At 41.8% G+C, this 21,012-nt stretch overlaps 1 protein-coding gene and 1 long non-coding RNA gene across 3 annotated transcripts in view; one reads left to right on the plus strand and one right to left on the minus strand.

Moving 5' to 3' along the window:
• The window catches only part of LOC149444019 (uncharacterized), a 104,577-nt gene that overhangs the window by 70,533 nt on the left and 13,032 nt on the right, over positions 1-21,012 (minus strand). The window lies entirely within an intron of this gene.
• Positions 1-21,012, plus strand: part of CPT1A (carnitine palmitoyltransferase 1A) — a 103,592-nt gene that overhangs the window by 22,053 nt on the left and 60,527 nt on the right. For both annotated transcript variants that reach the window (XM_089654984.1, XM_089654983.1), the window contains exons 2-5: positions 9,883-10,040; positions 12,382-12,524; positions 16,081-16,252; positions 18,003-18,104. In XM_089654984.1, the coding sequence (XP_089511110.1) occupies positions 9,900-10,040; positions 12,382-12,524; positions 16,081-16,252; positions 18,003-18,104 (558 nt within the window). In that variant the 5' untranslated portion in view covers positions 9,883-9,899. The remainder of the gene's footprint in view (positions 1-9,882; positions 10,041-12,381; positions 12,525-16,080; positions 16,253-18,002; positions 18,105-21,012) is intronic.

A 21,012-nucleotide genomic window follows, 5' to 3' on the forward strand; every position in this document is an offset into this window, starting at 1 on the left:
GTGTGCATCAGTGCCACCTATCAGTGCCCATCAGTGCTGCCTATCAGTGCCGCCTATCAGTGCCAGTCAGTGCCGCCTATCAGTGCCAGTCAGTGCCGCCTATCAGTGCCATATATGAGTGCTGCCTTTCAGCACCCATCAGTGATGCCTGTCAATGCCCATCAGTGCCACCTACCAGTTCCTCCTCATCAGTGCCCATCAGTGCCACCTATCAGTGTCCATCAGTGCAGCCTCATTATCGCACATCAGTGAAGGAGAAAAATCACTTATTTACAAAATTTTATAACAAAAACTAAGGAACTTTTTTTTTCAAAATTTTCAGTGGTTTTTGGTTTGTTTAAGAAAAAATAAAAACCCAGAGGTGATTAAATACCACCAAAATAAAGCTTTATCTGTCACAAAAAAATGATAAAAATTTCATATGGGTACAGTGTTGCATGACCACGCAATTGTCATTCAAAGTGCAACAGCGCTGAAAGCTGGAAATTGGTCTGGGCAGGAAAGAGGGTATAAGTGCCCTGTAGGCAAGTGGTTAAAGCCACTCTGTCAGGTTGAAGGGTTAAGCCAGCCATTGATGGTTTGAATCTTGGCCGTTTTAGCAGGGACCATCTGAGATTCAAACCATTTATGGCCAGGCTGATTGTACCCAATTTGATTTTTGTACGACGTGGGTACAACCAGCATGTTGGATTTTTACATGAGATTATTGTCAGTGGCTATGATCATCACTGTGTTCTCCTAGTAGGGATGGCTTCCCTCGCCCCTATCACCGGATAAACACAATGGCTCTGCAGTAGGGATTCCCCCATCAACACTAACTGTGTTGATGGAGGAGTAGAACAATTAAAAAAAAAAAAAAAATATTGCAGCTTCCATCAGTGTCTTTGGCATTCATCACTTCTATAAGTGTCAGAAGCCTGTATCCTCCGCCACGCACCATTGTTCCATCTTGGGAGAAGATGAAGCCATTGGCAAGGGAGTGCTGTGGTTTTTTTGAGATGTACGGTAATACGTACATGTATGTTTTACCTTTCCAAAATCCTTAGAAGGCGTACTTATTACATGTTCAAATATATCTGCATTAACAGTAATGGCAGTATGTAAGTGCTCTGAAGCTTCAGCTACCAAAAAGGGTTACATCAGCCTGTCCCATGTTCTTCCATCCCAGCTCTATACCTGTGTGTACCAACAAATGTAAAAAAAAAGATGTGTATTGTGGAAGTGCTGGATCCTAGAGTGAACGAAGATATGTGGCCCAATTTTATGTCAACAAGGAAAACCTAAGGAGTCCCTAAAAACATTTGTAAGATATTGGAAGCATTGGGGCACCACACTGAATAAATCAGTCTGGTATGGAGTCTTTATTAGATATGATGCAAAAAAAAAAAAACATGCTTCAAGTTCTTACGTATTCCTCTTCATCAGGGTTTGTGTGCTACCCATGAATCCCAATCTGTACTTGACCATGTGTCAAAATAACAGATACAGCTGTGTCAGCCTACACTGGCTCCTGACTACTACTGTATTCAATATCTTGACACAATCCAGTACAGATTTGTATTCATTGTCAGCACACAAGCCCTGATGAAGAGAGATTTGTGAGTCCTGGAAACTCGTTGGCTTTTAACCTTTGCAACATTTTTATTAAAAATCTATACTGGGCTTTTTTAATCAGTGTACTGCTCCCATTCTTCCAATATCCTGCCAATAAATTTAGGCCTAGTTGGACAAACGGAAAACAAAATACATTTTGTAGTGTGGTGGACAGCTCTCTGATTTGAATTAGTAAGGGCCTCTATTTCCAGAAGTCCATAAATGTGGAATGTAATATGGATCAAAGTACTCAGCTAATAAATATAACATATTCACAGAATGTGGCTTCCAGAACAGCATGCGGTTTTGTTTTTGTGGTTTAGTCTTGTGTACATTCATGATATAGCTTAGAAACTGATTAGGTTTGGTTAAATACACATATCGGAATGAAATATTGTTTGTTTGCCTTGTGGTATGAAGTCAGATCATTTGTCATGTACCCTTTTATTAGCAAGGGAGAGTGTACACTGAAAATGATATAATGTGGCATGAAGATCATTGCTGATTACTGCTATGGCAGTGCCACTTGACACATCGCTGTATGGTTTTCATGGTAAGGACACTGGTGTTTCCATACTGGGGCAACGAGCCATAGGCTCAGAGCAGCCTGTGTTTGTGCTTGGTGAGGTACCAGCTTGACCGATTATATTACTAAATTTTTAAATATTTATAAATCAGTCCCGACTTGTGGAAACTAAACATTTTTTGTCAAGACCACAAAGCAATTCAAGACATAATTGATAAAGAAAGACAAATTTTCTGCATCTCGATGTGTGGAGTTCTTTTGAGATGATTAGAATACAAGGCAGAAAATTGTGGTTTTGATCGATGGATGGAATCTGAATTAGCCAGATCGAACATAGTGGAAAAACCCAATCACTTTCAGATTGCTGGTGTTTTTTTTTTCCCTTATTGATTCCATTTCAATTTAATTGCAATTGTTCTTCTTTATTGACACTGTCATTTTTTTATTTAAAGAGGAGTTTCACCCTCTCCCCTACTATTTTATTTTATTTTTTTTGCTCCTCTTTTGTTCTTTTTCTGAGATGGGCTCAGTTGAGATACTCACCCACACACAGGATCCAGTGTTCTCCTGTTGAGATCCTGTTCTCATCAGCCGCCGGCAGGTCCCGCACCACCATGTTCCTCTGTGATGTCATCGATAGGCTGCTCCGGGTTTTGGCACAGCCTACCGATGACGTGCCACTAATCCCGCCCCCTCCTCCATTACTGAATGGGGTGACGTGTGGGGCTCCCAGTTCCTCCTTTGATATGAAAGTCGCATATCCCAGAAGGCCCTGGGGTCACAAACTTCACTTGTTTAAGCGAAAGATGCAAAACAGGGGGGCCAGTGGAAACGTAGAAAAAACTGTAAAAAAAGAAAAAAAAAAGAACCTTATAGTTGTGCAGCAGACGGTGGGCAGGATGCAACGGAGCAAAGTCCCTGAAATGGGTGAAGATCAAGTGGTCAGGTCTGGTCACCTGAACTCATGGATGGTAGATTGATTTGTTTCTGGCAATTACTTTTGATCAAATTCGCAATTCCTGGTGGATCGAAGTGGTTGAAATTGGCTGAGAATTTCTATATTTATGGCCAACTTTAAGTGGGTGGGCCAAGGTACAGGTCTTTACACAATGGCTCTTATATAGTAGATGATTGGCCTAGCTCTGTATGCCCCTGGCTACCCTTAGCACAAGCCAAACTACAAAGCAACTTTAGTTCTACCTAATGCCTTCAATGTATCTAAAGTCAAACTTTTTTTCTTATGGTTTTCTTTGGGTTTTGAAATGGGAAGAGCTAGAACCCCTGTCAGGTTTTATTGTCTGTGTCATACCTTATTATACTTTCCTATTCACCAGTTTTGGTGTGCACATGATGCACTGCTCAGAGGGTTCTGTGAACAAAAGGAATTAGAGGGCTGCTGTTCAGGCAGTGCTGAGTGCAGCTAAAGGAGGATGGTGCTCAGATGCCTTTCTACATCTGTCATTAGAACGAAGTTCTGCAGTCTTGCAGTTTGGTTATAATCCCTATGTGAAAACATTACATGCATTGACTTTGCATATCCTTGCTGTTTGTGAGGGCTTCCTTTCAAAACCAGGAAACATATTGGCTGGATAATTGGCTTCGAGCCAAATTGGCCCAAGTTGGTATGTGTATACAGGTGTTTGATGGTGATAAGGACATTAGATTGCAAGCTCTGGTGTAGTGAGGTCTGAGGTTAACCTCTTTACTGCATGTAGTGCTGCAGAATTAGCCTCATCAATTAAAAAACTAAACTAAAGCATAATGCACAGTTCCTATTCTCCAACTAAACAAATATATTGTACATAGATGCTCGATATCCTCAAAATTTCTCCTGTGGTTTTTTGAAGCCACTGTCTCTGCCAAGTGACAGCTCCAGTTACAGTGATTCAAATTTTGGCTGTTTCTTATGTAAGAAAAACAGATGTGTTTGTTGAATTTAGTCAGTAGGAAATACCTGACAATGTTCCAATGTCCGGCTGAAAAGAAAACCTAACCCTGAGATCACCATGGACTGTGAGTGATGAGTCCTTACATTTCCCTGCATTATCATAACATTTGTAATACTAAGCCTAAAGGGGCCTGTTGCGGTGTCTTCTGTCTCTTACCCAGGGCCCAGAGTCTAAGTATCAGTCGGTCTCTAGCAGAGTACCCTGCAAGGAGATGATGGCTGGGGACCTTAGTGGCCCGTGACTTTCTTCTTTTCTGCCAACTGGCACTCTGGTGTGGCCCCCGAGATTGCCCCACCAGTAGGTAGCAGAGGGGCTATGGTGCAGCGACAATGGTCAAAACAAATGACTACAGAGTATTATTATACATGCAGGGCAGGGGCGGACTGACAACTCATTGGGCCCCCGAGCAACAGGGGCTTATGGGGCCCCTGTATCCTTGTCCAAACTCAAAAAAGCCTATGAAAAAGGTACCAGGGGCATCTCATGGGGCCCCCTACTAACCCCGGGCCCTCGGGCAGTGCCCGAGTTTGCAAATGGTCAGTCCGCCCCTGATGCAGGGGTTTATGCATGCGACTATTTACATGCAGGGGTTTAGTCATGCGGGCCCCTGTATCCTTGTCCAAACTCAAAAAAGCCTATGAAAAAGGTACCAGGGGCATCTCATGGGGCCCCCTACTGACCCCGGGCCCTCGGGCAGTGCCCGAGTTTCCAAATGGTCAGTCCGCCCCTGATGCAGGGGTTTATGCATGCGACTATTTACATGCAGGGGTTTAGTCATGCGGCTAGCAGAGAGTAGATAGGCACAAACAGGGGATGAGGCAGGCAGCAGTCTGGGTTGACAATGAGTAGGCAGTACATGAGAAAGTTCAAGCAGGGGATCAAGGCAAGCAGCAAGAAGGGCAGTCAGGAAGTCGTGTTTGGCAACAGATTGGTAGTAGAGGAGAAAGTAGTTTAGCAATCCGACTCGGCAACAATTAGGCAATAGAAGGCTTTAGCATCATAGCTTGCAGGTAGGTAGTAAGATGACAAAGCACAAGCCTCTTCATAGGCTGGTACCAAAATATACTCCTGGCCACTCCCAGCGTCATTAGTGTTTTGCATTTGCATGTTGGAAAACCAGGATACGGCAGTATGAGGGGCAAATAAATGTTGGTTTTAGAGGGGCGGAGAGAGCTGGAAATGAGCAATGCCTGGACAGAGCTGTAACAGAACCCCTAATGGTTTTCGGTGGCTTGGCACAAAGTATCAGCTGTGTATAATGAGAAGTACAGTCTAGTTGTTGAAATATCTCCACACCAGCCAACTTTTGTGCAACTGGAGATGATGGGCAAGTATTGTGTTGGGTTCTAGAGATCACAGGTTTGTGCGAGGGAGGACAAAATATCAATGCTGTTCATTTTCATCATATCTTCCCATCTATTGACAATCCTACAAAGTTGCACTTATTTTGCCTATTCAGGGCAAAGTCACAATGTCTGTGTAAAGGCCTCCACTGATATAATTTTCTCTAGTGTTTCCCTCCTGCTTCTCCCTTCATCGCTGCCAACACAAAATATTATTTGCTTCCAGGTATGGGGAAGCATTTGACCTTCTATGGTGCAGTGCTCAGGCTTATTGCTGCAGTGCCCAATTGCTACACCCATGCAGTGTCAGATGATGGAGGGGGTGCTGTAAACCCTCCCTCTGACATGAAGTATATTGGTGGCAACCGCAATGAAGTATGGAATGATGCCTGTTGTGTTATGTACACAAAGGATACTATTATCACTATGCAAAGGTGTACTGGTCAAGATCCTTCTGTTCCTCTGATTGTATGGTGGCACCATCCACCAATTCCCTACAGCACCCTACATGAACTATGGGTGAGCCTGTAAGGAATGCAACGGATACAATACAACTACTCAATGCAAGTCAGTTGGGAGGAGAGTGTCTTTATACAGGCACTGTCGATTTTCCCTGCCAGTGTCTTTTTACAGTAGAAGTCAAGTATGGAGATTTGTAAGGAATGAGCCATGGAGTTTGCTCTCTGGAAGATTTCCCCTCACTTCCATTTATGATAGATGGTGTAAACAGGGATAGGAAATGGGAGGAAATTTCCCCAACAGATTTCTTGTTCCTGACCAAGCTATGTGGTTTCTGGAGGGGAGGCAGAGAATGTGGTGATGCTGTCTGCTAGGAATTCCTAAATCGCTAGACTGGCTGAATAGAATTAAAGATCACTTGGCAAGTAAAACAGTAATATATGTATTTCAGCTGTGCATTGCACAGGCACACTTATAGAAAGGAATGAGCTCCCCAATGAGCTGCAATGTCTATGGACAGGCTAGGTGGGTCATGGGCCTGGCTGTATTGTTTGTAGAAAGTCCTAGGACCTGGCTGTGCTGTCTGGCACTAGTACCTGGATCGCATAATTGGCTGAACATATGCAGAAATCATGTTGCAGATAAAACATTTCACATATTCGTTTCAGCTGTGGCTTTAGCTTGGAGTTCAGAATTACAAAATTAGTTTGCCATACAACAGATTTGGCTTTTTTTCCTTTAGATACACATTTTGCTATTTATGTTTCCAAAATATTCCAGTTACACTGTTATTCTAGAGAGCGCCATTGCTGCTTATGCTTTTCATAGGACTATATTTGGATTATGTCTCAGACTTTTCTCAGGGAAACTTTGTTTTATCACATGTTAAGTATGAAGTTGTACTTTTTATGTTTAGCCAGTGTAAACTGGGAATCGAAAATGTAACATGTATTTACCACTCTTAGGGCGATTAATAAAAATAAACACTTTTATACAGTAAGCTAAAGAGCTATGTGTGTGTTACTAGAAACCCCAGCAGCCAATCAGGTCTCAGTTCCAGTTCATCATATTTCCACTTGCGTTTGCAGGAATATCCTGTAGAAACCACTGCAAGCCAATGGTCAACAAGCTGAGGCCCACCTCTAAAAGCCAACATTCTTTTTTGTCAGCTTGGTGGTGCATTGCAGCTTGACAAGACCTGGCATCTTACATATATGATCACTGTAAGGACTGGAGCAACATCACAGCTTGGTATCTGTTCTATTGCCCATTCGCTTACTATGGATGAAGGGTCTGAGGACAGGTGATGTGACATTATCTGTTGTCACGAGTTGTCTTTAGGTTGGGAGCTGTTGAGGATCGCCTGTTCTATAGCCTATAACAAGTAAGGAGTCATTTTTATAATTGCTGTATAGGAGGTGCAAAGAATGCCATCTGTACGTGACCCATAAGGTAATATGACCCAAATACATCCCTCTCCAGTTTACCCCAGTACCTACTGTAGAGAAAACCGCATTTCTTTCCTTCATTCAAACCCCCCTTCCTTTATTTTTCCTGCTTATTGACCCTGCTCTCTGACTTTGTTCTCAGCCATCTTCAATGAGCATGCATTGGTGGATGAAAAAAAAGCTAGAAGCTGTGCAATAGGTTGGCTTCACACATGTGCCAGCACACAGCTGACCAGCAGTCTGCATGCCCTAGAGCAGTGGTCTCCAAACTGTGGCCTGTGTGCCTTTATCTGGCCCTTAGGGCACTATTCCTCCCACTGATACAAGGCACTATTCCTCCCACTGACACCAAAGATGGAGAACTATTCATCCACTGACACCATAAATAGGGCACTATTCCTCCCACTGATATCATAGATGGGGGGGGGTCTATTCCTTCCACTGATACCAATGATGAGGCATTATTCCTCCCACTGGTACCAATGATGAGGCACTATTCCTCCCACTGATACCAATGATGGGGCACTATTCCTCCCACTGATACCAATGATGGGGCACTATTCCACCTACTAATACCAGTGATGGGGCACTATCCCTCCCACTAATACAAATACCAATGATGGGGCACTATTGCTCCCATTAATACCAATGATGGGACACCATTCCTCCCACTGATACCAACAGTGGGACATTTTTCCTGCTCCTAGATTGTAGGCTCGAAAGAGCAGGGCCCTTGACCCCCTCGTGTTTTGTTTTGTTACTGTATTGTCTCATGTTCTGTCCCCCACTACAATGTACAGCACTGAGCAAACCTTTTAGCGCTATATAAATACTGTATAATAATAATAATACTGACACCAACGATGGAGAATTTTCTCCCCACTAATACCAATACCTCCTACTGCCCACCAGTGTTATGTAATTATTCTACCCTCATTGACCACCAAGTCTGGGGCCTTTTCTACTCCCACTGGCCTCAGTCTTGCTCTCCTAAAGCCTGAAGGACTGTAAACTGGCCCTTTCCTTAAAAAGTTTGCAAACCCCTGCCCTAATGTGTGTCACCAATGGTCCAGGAGATGCACAAGCTTTGTCAGCATCGTTACCCCAAGATAGGAAATGCATTATTGGCAAGATCAACTGGTCAAAACTGAGGAAAAAAAAACCTGCACAAAGAAATGGACTCCCTCCATGCAATCAACTGAGGGTAACCTGATAGGCTTTTTTGGAGGTTATGCATATTTTATAAATAGCAATGATAAGACCCTGAAAGACTGACTGACAATAAGACCCTAGGGCTTCTGGTGGCTTAGCACATCTGCACTTTTGTGTTATCAATGCTACTCATTATTTACACTGCCTACATCATATAAAATTGAGAAGGCTTCTATAAGTGTTTTAGGAATGCTATAAAAATGCTTAAAGGCTTAGGCATCATTATTATACTTTAAGCCTATTATGAGTTAGCAAGTTCAGTAGGTCCTTAATCTTAGTTGAGAACATTGTGTGCATATAAGACTACGGATAAATCCACTGTCACAATTAAAATTTTTGTTTTCCCACATAAAGATTTAGTTAAAATATATCAAGAGTATACACAGAGAAAAATGTGATATTAACAAATACAGATCGATTTGGAAATGTCACAATGATTAGAATAGATAAAATTAAATTTTGTGGTCATCCAACACTACAATTTCAGCTTTGGTGGACGTGGTACAGTACATACTAACTTCTGATCTGTCTTTTAAAGTTCACAACCCTGAACTCTGCTCCCAGATCTACATACCAGCCTCATAGATGGTTTGTCTCTTGAAGTTTACTTTCTTTCATTCTGTTCCTGAATCTACATACCAAGCTCAAAGATGGTCTTTCTCTTGAAATTTGCGTTCTCTAATTCTGTTCCCAAATCCAGATAGCAAGCTCAAAGATGGTCTTTCTCTTGAAATTTGCATTCTATAAGTCTGTTCCCAAATCTAGATACCAAACTCATAGATGGTCTGCCTTTTGAAGTTTGCATTTTATAATTCTGTTTCCGAATCTAGGTACCAGATTTATAATCTCGCTTTTGAAGTTCAAAGTCCTGAATTCTGCAACTGTACATACAAGGCTCATAAATGGTCTGTCTCTTGAAGTTTGCATTCTTTAATTCTGTACCCAAATCTAGGTACCAGATTTATAGATAATCTCTCTTTTGAAGTTCAAAAACTTTCTGCTCTTGAACCTAGGTACCGGGCTCATAGAAGTATATTGTAGAAGTGTCCAACAGTCAGGGAGTTGGAACAAAGAGCAGATTCATTCACAGTAGGCCATTGCTAAGTATAACCAAATCTGAAGAAACTGGAGTTTTGTAAAGCAGACACATTTTCACACTTATGACCAGAGCTAAGACCACATCCAGGTTTGCAATGTACTTTCCATTCAGTACGTTCCTGAAGTACCTGCATTGCATTGTGGTAGCTGGTAAGATTTGGCTTCAGGTTTGACTTATCTATACTCATCCTGTAGTAAAGCCATTGTCTTCTGCATATCTCAGAACTCATCATTTGTATTTTTTTAATCTACAGAAGAGTGGTAAGTAAGGATGGCAGAAGCCCACCAAGCCGTCGCATTTCAGTTTACAGTAACTCCAGATGGCATTGACTTGAGATTAAGTCATGAAGCTCTGCGACAGATCTATCTTTCTGGCCTCCACTCGTGGAAGAAGAAGTTCATTAGATTTAAGGTAACAAAAGACCATAGGTGCAATGATATTATCGAATGTAATTTGTTACTTGATTTTTATTAATACATTCTGTCACAGATACACTGTATTTCTTAACAAAATACACTGTTCACATGGAGATGTTGCCAGATGTTACCAAACACCTTCAGACTTTGGGTCTGGATGAGTTTTTTTGTAAAGTCATTGGTAAAAAAAAATTGTTACACATCCATTCATTGCATTCTTGATTGACTCCGTGCCACTGTTGTCATGCTAGAAAATTTATGAAAATATTATCTAGCTCCTTCCTCATAGTGGCATTTAAGAGCTTGGTTCCTGGGTGAAGTTTAATGCCTGGTGTCATTCTTTGCATTTGCATCTTGTTTGTATTTTATCATGGCAACACATGACAACAGTGTGACAGACACAACTGTAAGAGAGATGTTTGAGAAGCAAGAAAGATAAAGAGAGAGAAGGGCTTATATATGAAGAGCGTGCTAATATGAACATTTCTTGTTGACCATCACAAGTTTTCAACGGTCATTTCTGCAGTCTGAGTTTGGAAAGATTGACAAAAGCCATTGTTGACCTTTTTTTGTGAAAATGTCAGTTGCCCAACTACAGTTGTTTTCCTCTTTTCATCTAATACTTCACAACTCTGACCAGGAACAAGTAGGCAGATCAGAAGTTCTGACTTTTACTTGACTTTCCTAATTGGCTGGTTAACAATAGCAGCCCCTGTATTTTTCCTAATAACAGGTTGAATCTTGGGGGTTTATTTACTAAATATGGAGAATGCAAAATCAGGCTCACTTCTGCATAGACACCAATCGGCTTCCAGGTTTTATTGCCAAAGCTTAATTGAAAAAGCTGAGGTTAGAAACTAATTGGTTTCTATGCAGAAATGGGCCTCTAGCTTTAGTAAATAAACTTCCTGATGTCCTTTGTGTATCTATTCCATTTCTGTGCAGTGCTCTAGTATGAAAGAACTCCTATACTTTTTCCCCTGTGCAGGACCTTTCTCTACTTATGACCAGTCACTGCTGCTCTCTCTGCTTGTGCAGAGAGATTGGTCTTGTATCCACCCCTCTCCTGTACTTTCTGTAGGCACACTGTAGTCAGCGGACTGTTCCACCCAAAGCTCTTCACAGGCTATGCACAGAAGAATTTTGATATGACTGCTATTTTTATAAAGGAAATATCAGGGTTTGAAAATGAACAATTATGTTCACAAAGTGGCTATATATCCTTTGTTGCTATTGAGGAATATATTTAATGATTGAATGTTTTTATGCCCAGAAGTAGAACTATAGGCAATTTGTTTTTTATTTTGGATAGCGTAAGGGAGGGTTTTAACCCCTGTAAGATTTTTATCTGCCATCTGTGTCCCATTGCAGAGATTTCCCTTCACTTCCTGTCCCATAGCCAAACAGGAAGTGAGAGAAAATCCCTGTAAATTAAGGGAATTCCTTGGGGACCCCCAGGTCACCAAAACTAGTTTCCCCATTGGAAGATTTCCCCACTTTTCTAGGGATAACCCATAATGGGATTTTCTTTTACTTTCTCTTTGGATGATAATGATAAACAGAGGGTGAATCTCCTTTACGGGGGCACAGACAGTGATAAAAACTGATGGGTTCTAATCCCTCTCTACTCTTTTCAAAACTAAAAATAACGTTTTGCCTTTAGTTATACTTTAAGCTTTAATGGTAAAGAATGTATGAGATGTGATGTTTAGTATCACTATTCCAAAATACATTCTTCATCTTTAATACGGGAACAATTTTTAAAGCATCTCCACCTCCTTAAAAAGATTCCACATTTTTTGCACCGACTACGAGATTAATCAGGAAATGTACAGGTGATACGAGTGGCTGAGCTAAAAGCCAGGTCCTGCCTATCACAGTCATGCCAAGTATAGAGAAAGATTTCCCTGCCTTGGTCCAAAATAGCAGTGAATATTTAGCAGGAAATTGAACCTGCTCCCCTCCACTAAATTAATTATACACTTTTGAATGAATTTACGCCTAGACACAGCAGTGGAGCCATAGCAGATCCAAACAAGTATAGACGCTAGCACGCCGATAAACTTACAGTAGGAAATTTGAATTACTGAGGCATAGCACAAATGGCGTTTTGGGGCCACACAAGGACCCTTTATTGTCACCTTGATAATGGGATCCAGGTTTGGCCCTGAAACCCTGCTAGTAAATCAAGATTTCCTCTGAAAGTTAATTGATGTACTGGCTACTTCTTTGCTTCTTTCTATAACCTTGGTACAATACCAGCATTATATTTTAATCTAATCACAAAATGTTTATTTGATGGGACACAGACTAAAATATTATTATTTCTTTCATAGAATGGAATCCTCACCGGCGTCTTCCCATCAAGCCCTACCAGCTGGTTAGTGGTGGTGGTTGGCGTGACATCAGCGCAAATGTATACCAAAGTGGACCCGTCACTAGGATTAATAGAGAAAATAAACCAAGCACTAGCTACAACGTAAGTCATTAAATGAGAGGACATTTGTACAATGATAAAGGAAGAAGGTCTGTGTCTCTATTCTGGGCTCACAGCCAAGAATGACACGTGTATTCTGTGTAGTCATGTGAGAAATAGAACCGCAATATGTTTTGAAGCAACGCACATTGCTCTAGTAGTGCTCAAACATTACACTATAGTACAGAAAGTCTGTGCAGTTCAGCACATCAATGATTAAGCAGACTCTTTGGTCTTAAAGTGGAACTCCGGCTATAATTGCCCACAAAGCCATCTGCCTTACCCCCTGTAGCCCCACAGGTCTTTTATTTAAAATGTCTATACAAACCTATTTCTGCAGTCTTCTAGAGAGTCCACTGAAGGAGGGGGCATTCCTCCTAGCCCAAGCACTGCTAAGTCCTAGAGTACTGAGAGCCCACCCAGTGCAGTGACCCACCCCCAGCGCGTGTGTTTACTACAGGCTGGGTTTACAGGAAAGTGGGCAGAATGAAGTGATTGTTATTCTTCTCGAAGATGCTATATGGAAGAATAAACTGGGGACAGCGCTGGAGCATGGAGAGTGTAAGTAAAGTTTTGTATCTTTTTTTTACGAAAAAAAATACCTTGCAGTTCTACTAAAACAATACAAAGGCAGCAAAAGTAAACATAATAAAAGCAGTTAAAGCGGAGCTCCACCCAAAAGGGGATGTTCCGCTTTAAGCCTTTGCCCCCCGCTCCCCATTAAGGATTGGCACCTTTGGGGAGCGGGTACCCGAATTTGACAGGTACCTGCTCCCACTTCCGCTGCGATCGCCTAGGCGCTGGGGAGTGGAAGTTGTTCTCTCCCCCTCCCTCCCCGTAGTCTTCTAGGACATGTGACAGGTCCCAGAAGACTACGGGGCCATTCACAAAGCTCAGCGCTTCTCGCGCATGCGCAGTGGGCACCCGGCCGTGAAGCCGCAAGTAGTCACAGCCGGGTGCCCACACTGAAGATGCCGGTGCCAGGGAGAGAAGATGGCCGGTGAAACCAGCGTTGGTGAGGACACCGCTAGACCGAGGGACAGGTAGTTTTGGTTTACAGTGGGAATTAGACTTTGACTGCGAAGACTGATTTGTGAAAGCTGAATCTGTGGCGTATAGCAATTAATAGGGTTTTGTGTTGTAGGTGAAACAAGAAATCTGACTGTATGCTATGTAGCACAAAGCCACGTTTGCTTGATGTTTCTTTTACTCATCTGTCATTTATTCCCTGGTAGGTAGCTGACAGTACACAGCCCGGTGTAGCGGGTGTTTACAACAGTGGAGCAACTGCTGTAGGGAGCAGGCCTTTTTTTTTACCCCATTTTACAAACCTTTCATGTGTAACAAAGCTTGTTTTGCTCAGTGATGGTGACAGCACAGCAATGTTAGAAAAAAATACTGTATGTATGCAAACTAAAATGTGTTTCTAGATGGACCACTTGGCTTTGGATCATGGTGATTACAGACCTGGAATTTTCTCAGTTCAGTTTCTGCTATGTGTGTCCTGCATGCTACCTTCACTGCACTGGTCCTGCCATAGAGAAACATTGCTGCCTTGGCACATAGTCCTGGGATGGCTATGGTTCTCCAATGGCTAGGACCAGTTCAGGCACAACCTTTTTACAAGGCACTGGAATAAACATATTTGGCACCCTGGTCTGGGTGGGCAGCACCACTAGGAGCAAGGTTTGTCTGCATATGATATCTGTTCCCATTAGGAACTTTGAGGAGAATGTGAGAGGCAAGCAACATTTCTTGCTATTAATAGAAATAGTGTAATGTCAGCGGACAATGTTAATACAGTTCTGATTTGTTCAGTCCTGATCCAGAAAATACATTAAAGCCATAAATCAATATGCTGTGGTGGTGTAATCCTGCATCAGAATCCATCAACACGATGTAATATTATGAAATCAGTAGGCATATTGATTTATTGTTGTCTGTTTAGCAGTTTCTCTGATGTAATCTTTCTGCAGACAATATGTTATTGCTGTTGATATATCTTGCTGGTTACAGAGCACCTTTTTCTTCATAATTACAGTGTATTCTGTTACTTAATTGCTATTTAGACAGTAACACTCTTTTTTGTTTGTTATTGTAATAATAAATATCCTATGACTGTCATAAGGTGTATAATTCAATGGCTGTCATTACTTGAGTATTAGAAAGCTGTAAATGTTACACACTCATGGTTTTTTTTTTTTTTACCAATCTGGATATCTTTGAGATACTGCAGAGCTTACCAGACACACGTCACAGATGGATTTGTAGTAGGGAGTTGCACTGTGATGTCTGTCTATATGCAGGCTCATAGTATTCAGAGTTATGCATTCTTTCAAAATAAAATCACTTGCTGATCTATTCTTCTAGTAACTTCTAGTCACAACCTACTATCTACAGGTTACTTTAGGCCAGGGGTAGGCAACCTGAGAGCCGCAGGACTACAAGTTCCATCATGCCTCTGCAAGTCATAGCTGTAACTGCCAGTTTTGTAATCTTTGCAATGCCTCATGGAAAATGTAGTTCCACAACAGCTAGAGAGCCACAGGTTGCCTACCCCTGCTTTAGGCCTTTACAATTAGTTCATTGGTTAGCTTTAGTTGCATAGAAGGAAAAACAACTAACATCTAATTAAAGTATATGTAAAGCCTCACCTTGTAAAACAGCCTGTTCAGTTTTAACGAGAAACTAAAGGCAAAACATTTACGTATACATATAGAAAACATTCTAAATATATTTTCCCCCTTTTTATAAGTGATCACATACCATCTGTTCTCAGCTGCATAGAGAGCCCAGAGAGCAGAAACAACAGCACACTGATCTTCCCAGTGATTGGCTGTGCAGGGGGTGTGTGTCAGGACAAGCCTGATCATTGGAGGACAGCAGACTGAGTTCCAGCACAGCTAGAGAACTGACAACACTGTGCTCTCATGCCTAGTGTGGTCAGTTTTTAATAGGAAAGTAGAGTGACTGGCAGAACACCAGATATTTCACACAAAGGAAACAATACAAAGAGAATAGGATACTTTTAAATATGAGTACATAGTACAGCAGGCAAATATCAAGAATATGAAATGCCGTTATAATTATTAAGTGCCATCAACTTGAGTCTGAGTCCTTGCGACCTGATGAATAAGAGCTCTAAAAAGAATTCTGCTTTGCACTAGTCTTGTGAGATCCTCCATTGTCATCCCCACAGCTGTAGTCAATGTGCCCAACCACCTAGTAGTCTCCTTCAACCTTCCCAAACATTATTTCCTTCTCCAGTGATCTTCTGATAGTGTGTCCAAAATAGAATAGCTGCAGCTTCATCATTTGTGCTTCTAGTGACATAGCCGCTTTGATCTCTTCCATAATCTGTCTATTAGTTCTATGGGCTGTCCACAGCACACATAAACTCCTTCTCCATCACCAAAACTCAAATGAGTCGATCTTCTTTCTATCCTATTTCCATGTCCAACTTTCACAACCGTAATTGACAACTGTGAAAAATGTTAGGTAGTTTAATTTCGATTCATGAATGACTCTATGCTTGTAAACATATTTCATTTTCTAACAGCGGATACATGACCAGTCAGACTCAGAACATTGTCAGTGATGTTATCTTTGGCACTGGTCTATGGGTGGCTCTCTTTGCCACCATGCGCTACTCCCTGAAGATGCTCTTGTCCTACAAAGGATGGATGTTTGAGGAACATGGAAAGCTCTCCGCCACTACTAGGATATGGATGGTGAGTAGAACCAGTAGAGGGTAGCTAAATTTGTTATACCTCTTGTACAGTAACACATATATATATATATATATATCAATGCTATAACCTCCCATGCCCCCCACCTCCCAAAAAAAAGATTCTAGTCCCTATATCAGCTTTCACCTAAAGCTCAACAAAAACCGGGCTAAACAAATATTGCCTAATACAAGAGCCATGTAGATTCTTACTTGAACTCCTTTGTGCCGGGGCCTCCCAGCCCTTTAAGAGTTTCAGAAGCCGGGAGGTGGGGTGGAGTTTTAGAGTCATGTGACCGCCATGATTCACTGTCACGGCGGTCACATGATTGGAAAAGGTCCGATCGCAAGGGGAGATCAGGACCTTTCCGTGAGACACGGAGATATGTGCTGGGAACACGCAGGGCACGCACTCTCAGCATATATGTATTTTTAAATGGTGCGCAAATATGCCCAGACGTCGAAAGGCCGCATATTTGCGCGCGCTCAGTGTCTAGGGGTTAATCATGTGTTCTCTGTGTATTTCTTCCAGACATATACAGTAATCAATTTTGAAACAACCCCTACACTTTGGGGGAACTTTACAAAAACTGGGGCACTCAGAATCTGGTGTAGCTATTCATGGCAGCCAAGCAGCTTCTAACTTCAGCTTGTTCATTTAGGCTCTGACAATAAAACCTGGAAGCTGATTGGTTTCTGTGCAGCGCTGCACCAGATTTCGCACTCTCCAGTTTTAGTAAATTACCCCCTTTGCCTTTGTGCAGAAGTTTTCTGTCACTGCTGCTCTCTCTTCTTGCGCAAGGTGACTGGTCTTGCATCGGCCCCCTGTCGTTTTTTGCAAGCAGCTTGTAATGGGTGGGCCTGCAGGGTCCTCTCTGCAGTTCTGCAAACTGTTCAAGGTATGTGCAGCCCATTGATGATGTTAGCACTACTTTTACAAGGGAATATATAGGATTGCAAAGGCATTTTTATTTGCAAATTTTAAAGCTTATAGGTCCTGCAGTTTCATGTCACGCTGTAGACCAGTAGCAAAGAAGCAGACCCAGAAATGGTAGTTTGCCTATTTTGAATTTGCGTAATTGTCCACTTACAAACATTCTCCCTTAGCATCTTATCTGTATATTGCACTGATATGCGTGGGAAATCACACTCATGGGAAGTTAGCATATGCCATCCTTGCAAAGGTGCAACAGTTGTTCAAACAATGAACTTATATTTTTACTAGACTGTTCATTAGCATATTACGCATTAGTGTATGTTTGGCTGTCTGCAGCTTACCGCTACAGCTTGCTGTTGTTAGATTGCAGTTGCTTATTATATTTTATTGGGCAGCACAGTGGCCAAGTGCTTAGTGCTTCTGCTTAGCAACACTGGGGTCGTTGGTTTGAATCCCAACCATGGCACTACCTACCTAAAGTCTGCATGTTCTCCCTGTGCTTGCGTGGGTATCCTCTGGATACTCCAGTTTCATCCCACACTCCAAAGAAATGCTGATAAGTAAACTGGCTCTTGTCTAAATTGGCCCTAGTATGAGGGCAAGGATTCAATACAATATACTATATGTAAAGCACTGTGTAGATTCATGGCGCTATATATGTACCTGAAATAAATAAATAATATTGGCCTCTTGATATGGATAATAACTCAATAGCCCATCAGCTAATGAAAACCTTATGAGCAAACCTGAAGTGTATGGCTGTTGAATAATTTGTTTCATTGTACCAGAGGATAGCATACATGTTTTGGTTTTTCAGGGAATGGTGAAGTTGTTCTCTGGACGAAAGCCAATGCTGTACAGTTTCCAAACTTGTCTTCCTCGCCTCCCAGTGCCAGCTGTTAAGGACACAGTCAGAAGGGTAGGTTGTGCATTACTTCTGGCATATATGACCAAAGAAACACATGGCTGTTTGTTACTGTGTAACTGCTTTGTAGCTAAGGTACCTGTCATTATATTTGTGCTTTTTGAAAACTTTTTTTTTTTTTAAACGTGTAAAAAAAAAAAAAAAAAAAAAAAAAGTCATATTTTTCGAGTTAGGATAGTAACATGCATTGTTTACCATAGAGTAATACTATCATAACAATGAAGCACCCTCAATGGATATAAAAAACACTACCATGCTGACTGCATGGACTGCATCAATAAAGTATACCTAAAGCAAAACCTATTTTATTTTAGATAGGGAATGATTAAAAGCACTCTCGTTTTTTTTGCCATCTGTGTCTCACTGGGGAGATTTGCCTTCACTTCCTGTGCTGTGGAACCATCTCTGCCCGGGGAACACAGTGATTATTGCTAGCATCTTTAGCTGTTTAGAAGCAATAATTGCATGAAAAATCCAACAGGCTGGTTGTACTCAAGTCATACAACAATTGAATTGAGTACAATCAGCCTGCCCATAGATGTTTGGAATCTCAACCGATTCAGTAGGGACCGGCTGAGATTCAAATCATTTATGGCTGGCTTAATGTGGTTTTAAAGGCTTAAGCTTTTTTACTTTCATGCATTTTATGCATGAATGAAAAAAACCTTCTGTGTGCAGCAGCCCCCCCCCCCCCAGCCCTCTTAATACTTACCTGAGCCCCATCTCGATCCAGCGATGTGCATGAGAGCCTCCCGGTTCTCCTGGGTCTCTCCTTCCTCATTGGCTGAGACAACAACGGGAGCCATTGGCTTCCACTACTAACAACTAGTGAGCCAAAGAGGAGAGAGCCGGGGGGTGGCGAGCCACACTCTGTGTGTGAATAGACAAACAGGGCAGGGGCTTGGGAGTGAGCCTGCTCTGGGGGCACTCGGCAGGAGGGAGTGGCCAGTAATGCTGATGGAGGACTTGAGAAGATGAGGATTGGGGCTGCTCTGTGCAGAGAGCAGGTAAGTATATTATGTGTGCTATTTTTTTTTTAAATCTATTTATTATCACTTTAAGTTACCCTTGCAGTGTATCCCCCTCTGAATTGCAAGGTTAACTGCTCGTTTTGTCTAGGAGATGATGAATAAGGTATGGGATGTAAGTGGGCCCTTGGTGTCCTAACATCTAAAGATTGGTAAGCTGTAGCATATTAATGTTTTGTTTGTTGATTTAGATACGCTTTAACATTTACATTATGCTTTACATACAGAGGTAAGGATATAATAATGTAGAATTGCATCCACGGTGCCAATGTAAAGATGGTTTGTCCTAAAGCAAAATAATTGAAGAATGCAGCCACTGGCATACGTTGAGCTCCGTTAGCTCTCCACAAAAATGGTAGCGCACTGAATGCAGAACTTAAGAACTGTATCCAACTTCCGTGGGTTCAATCCCAGCAAGGCTCGAAAAACATTAAAGTGATACTAAAGGTTCTTTTCTTTTTTTTTTTGTAAATAAAAAACATGTCTATACTTACCTTCTCTATGCAGTGGTTTTGCACAGAGCCACCCGGATCCTCCTCCTCTTGGGTCCCCCATCAGCACTCCTGTCTCCTGCTTCTTGTCAGGTGCCCCCATAGCAAGCAACTTGCTATGGGGGTAGCCGTGCATATGCGCTCCCAAACTGCTGCTCCGTGTGTCCACAGAGCATTCACACACAGAGCAGTGGCTCAGCCCCGCCCTGCCCCCTCTGTCTCTTCATTGGCTCACTGGCTGTGATTGACAGCAGCGGAAGTCAATGGCTCCTGGGGAGACCCGGAACAGCTGAGGTTCTCGTGGACCATGCTGGATTGTGATGAGGCTCAGGTAAGTATTAGGGGGGCTGGGGGGGCTGCTACGCACAGAAGATTTTTTTATCTTCATGCATAGCATGCATGAAGATGAAAAACCTTGAGCCTTTACAACCTTGATGACAGGTAGAAGTTGTTGGATTGTAGCCTACCTAGCTTCTGGTGTTTGCCTAGTTTCAGGAAGCACTAGTCAATAGACATTTGCTCTTCAGCTATTTTTTTGTACAATGTTCAGTTACATTAGAGTGATGATCATGCATATGTATAAAGAAATCTAAGTACAATATGTGGTCAAAAGTATGTAAACACCCCTCCAAATTATGTGCTGGTGTTTCCAGTAAATGGTACTGTTAAACTATAAATGAAGGCAAAACTTTTTTTTTAGTTTTGGACAGAGTGAAGTTGGATTAGAACACCTGTTAGATCCTTATTGCTGTCTGTGCCCCCATTAGGGGGATTCACCCTCTCTATTTGTCCTGTTTACTATTATCACTACAAAAGTCTCTCTCCTGTCAGCATGGACATGCTGCTTTGTATCTCTCTGCACAGCAGAAAGATACAAAGCAGCATGTCTCCCACGTTAAACAGCACACAATGTAAGACACACACAGCACACAGTTAACCCTTTGATTGCCCCAGATGTTAACCCCTTCTTGCCCAGTGTCATTAGTACAGTGTCAGTGCTATTTATTAGCACTGATCACTGTATTAGTGTCACTGGGGATGCCAGTGGCAGTTAGTCAGTTCCTAGTGTCAGAATGCCCTACGCAATCCTGCTATAAGTTGCTGATCGCCACTATTACTAGTATAAAAAAATTTTTTATAAAAATTCCAGTAAATATACTGCCATTTGTAGACACTAAAACTTTCACGTAAACTAATTAATATACAATTATTGGGAATTTTTTAGCAAAGATGTAGCAGAATACATTTTGGCCTAGTATTATGAAGAAATTAGATTTTTAAAAAAAATTTTTTACTGGATATGTTTTATAGCATAAAGTAAAAAATATTGGTTTTTTTTTTTCAAAATTGTCGGTGTTATTTTGTTTATAGCCCAAAAAATAA

The sequence above is a fragment of the Staurois parvus genome, unplaced genomic scaffold (genome assembly GCF_062004578.1).
Source record: "Staurois parvus isolate SC_StPar_1 unplaced genomic scaffold, SC_StPar_1.0 ptg000818l, whole genome shotgun sequence".
NCBI classification, from domain to species: Eukaryota; Metazoa; Chordata; class Amphibia; order Anura; family Ranidae; genus Staurois; species Staurois parvus.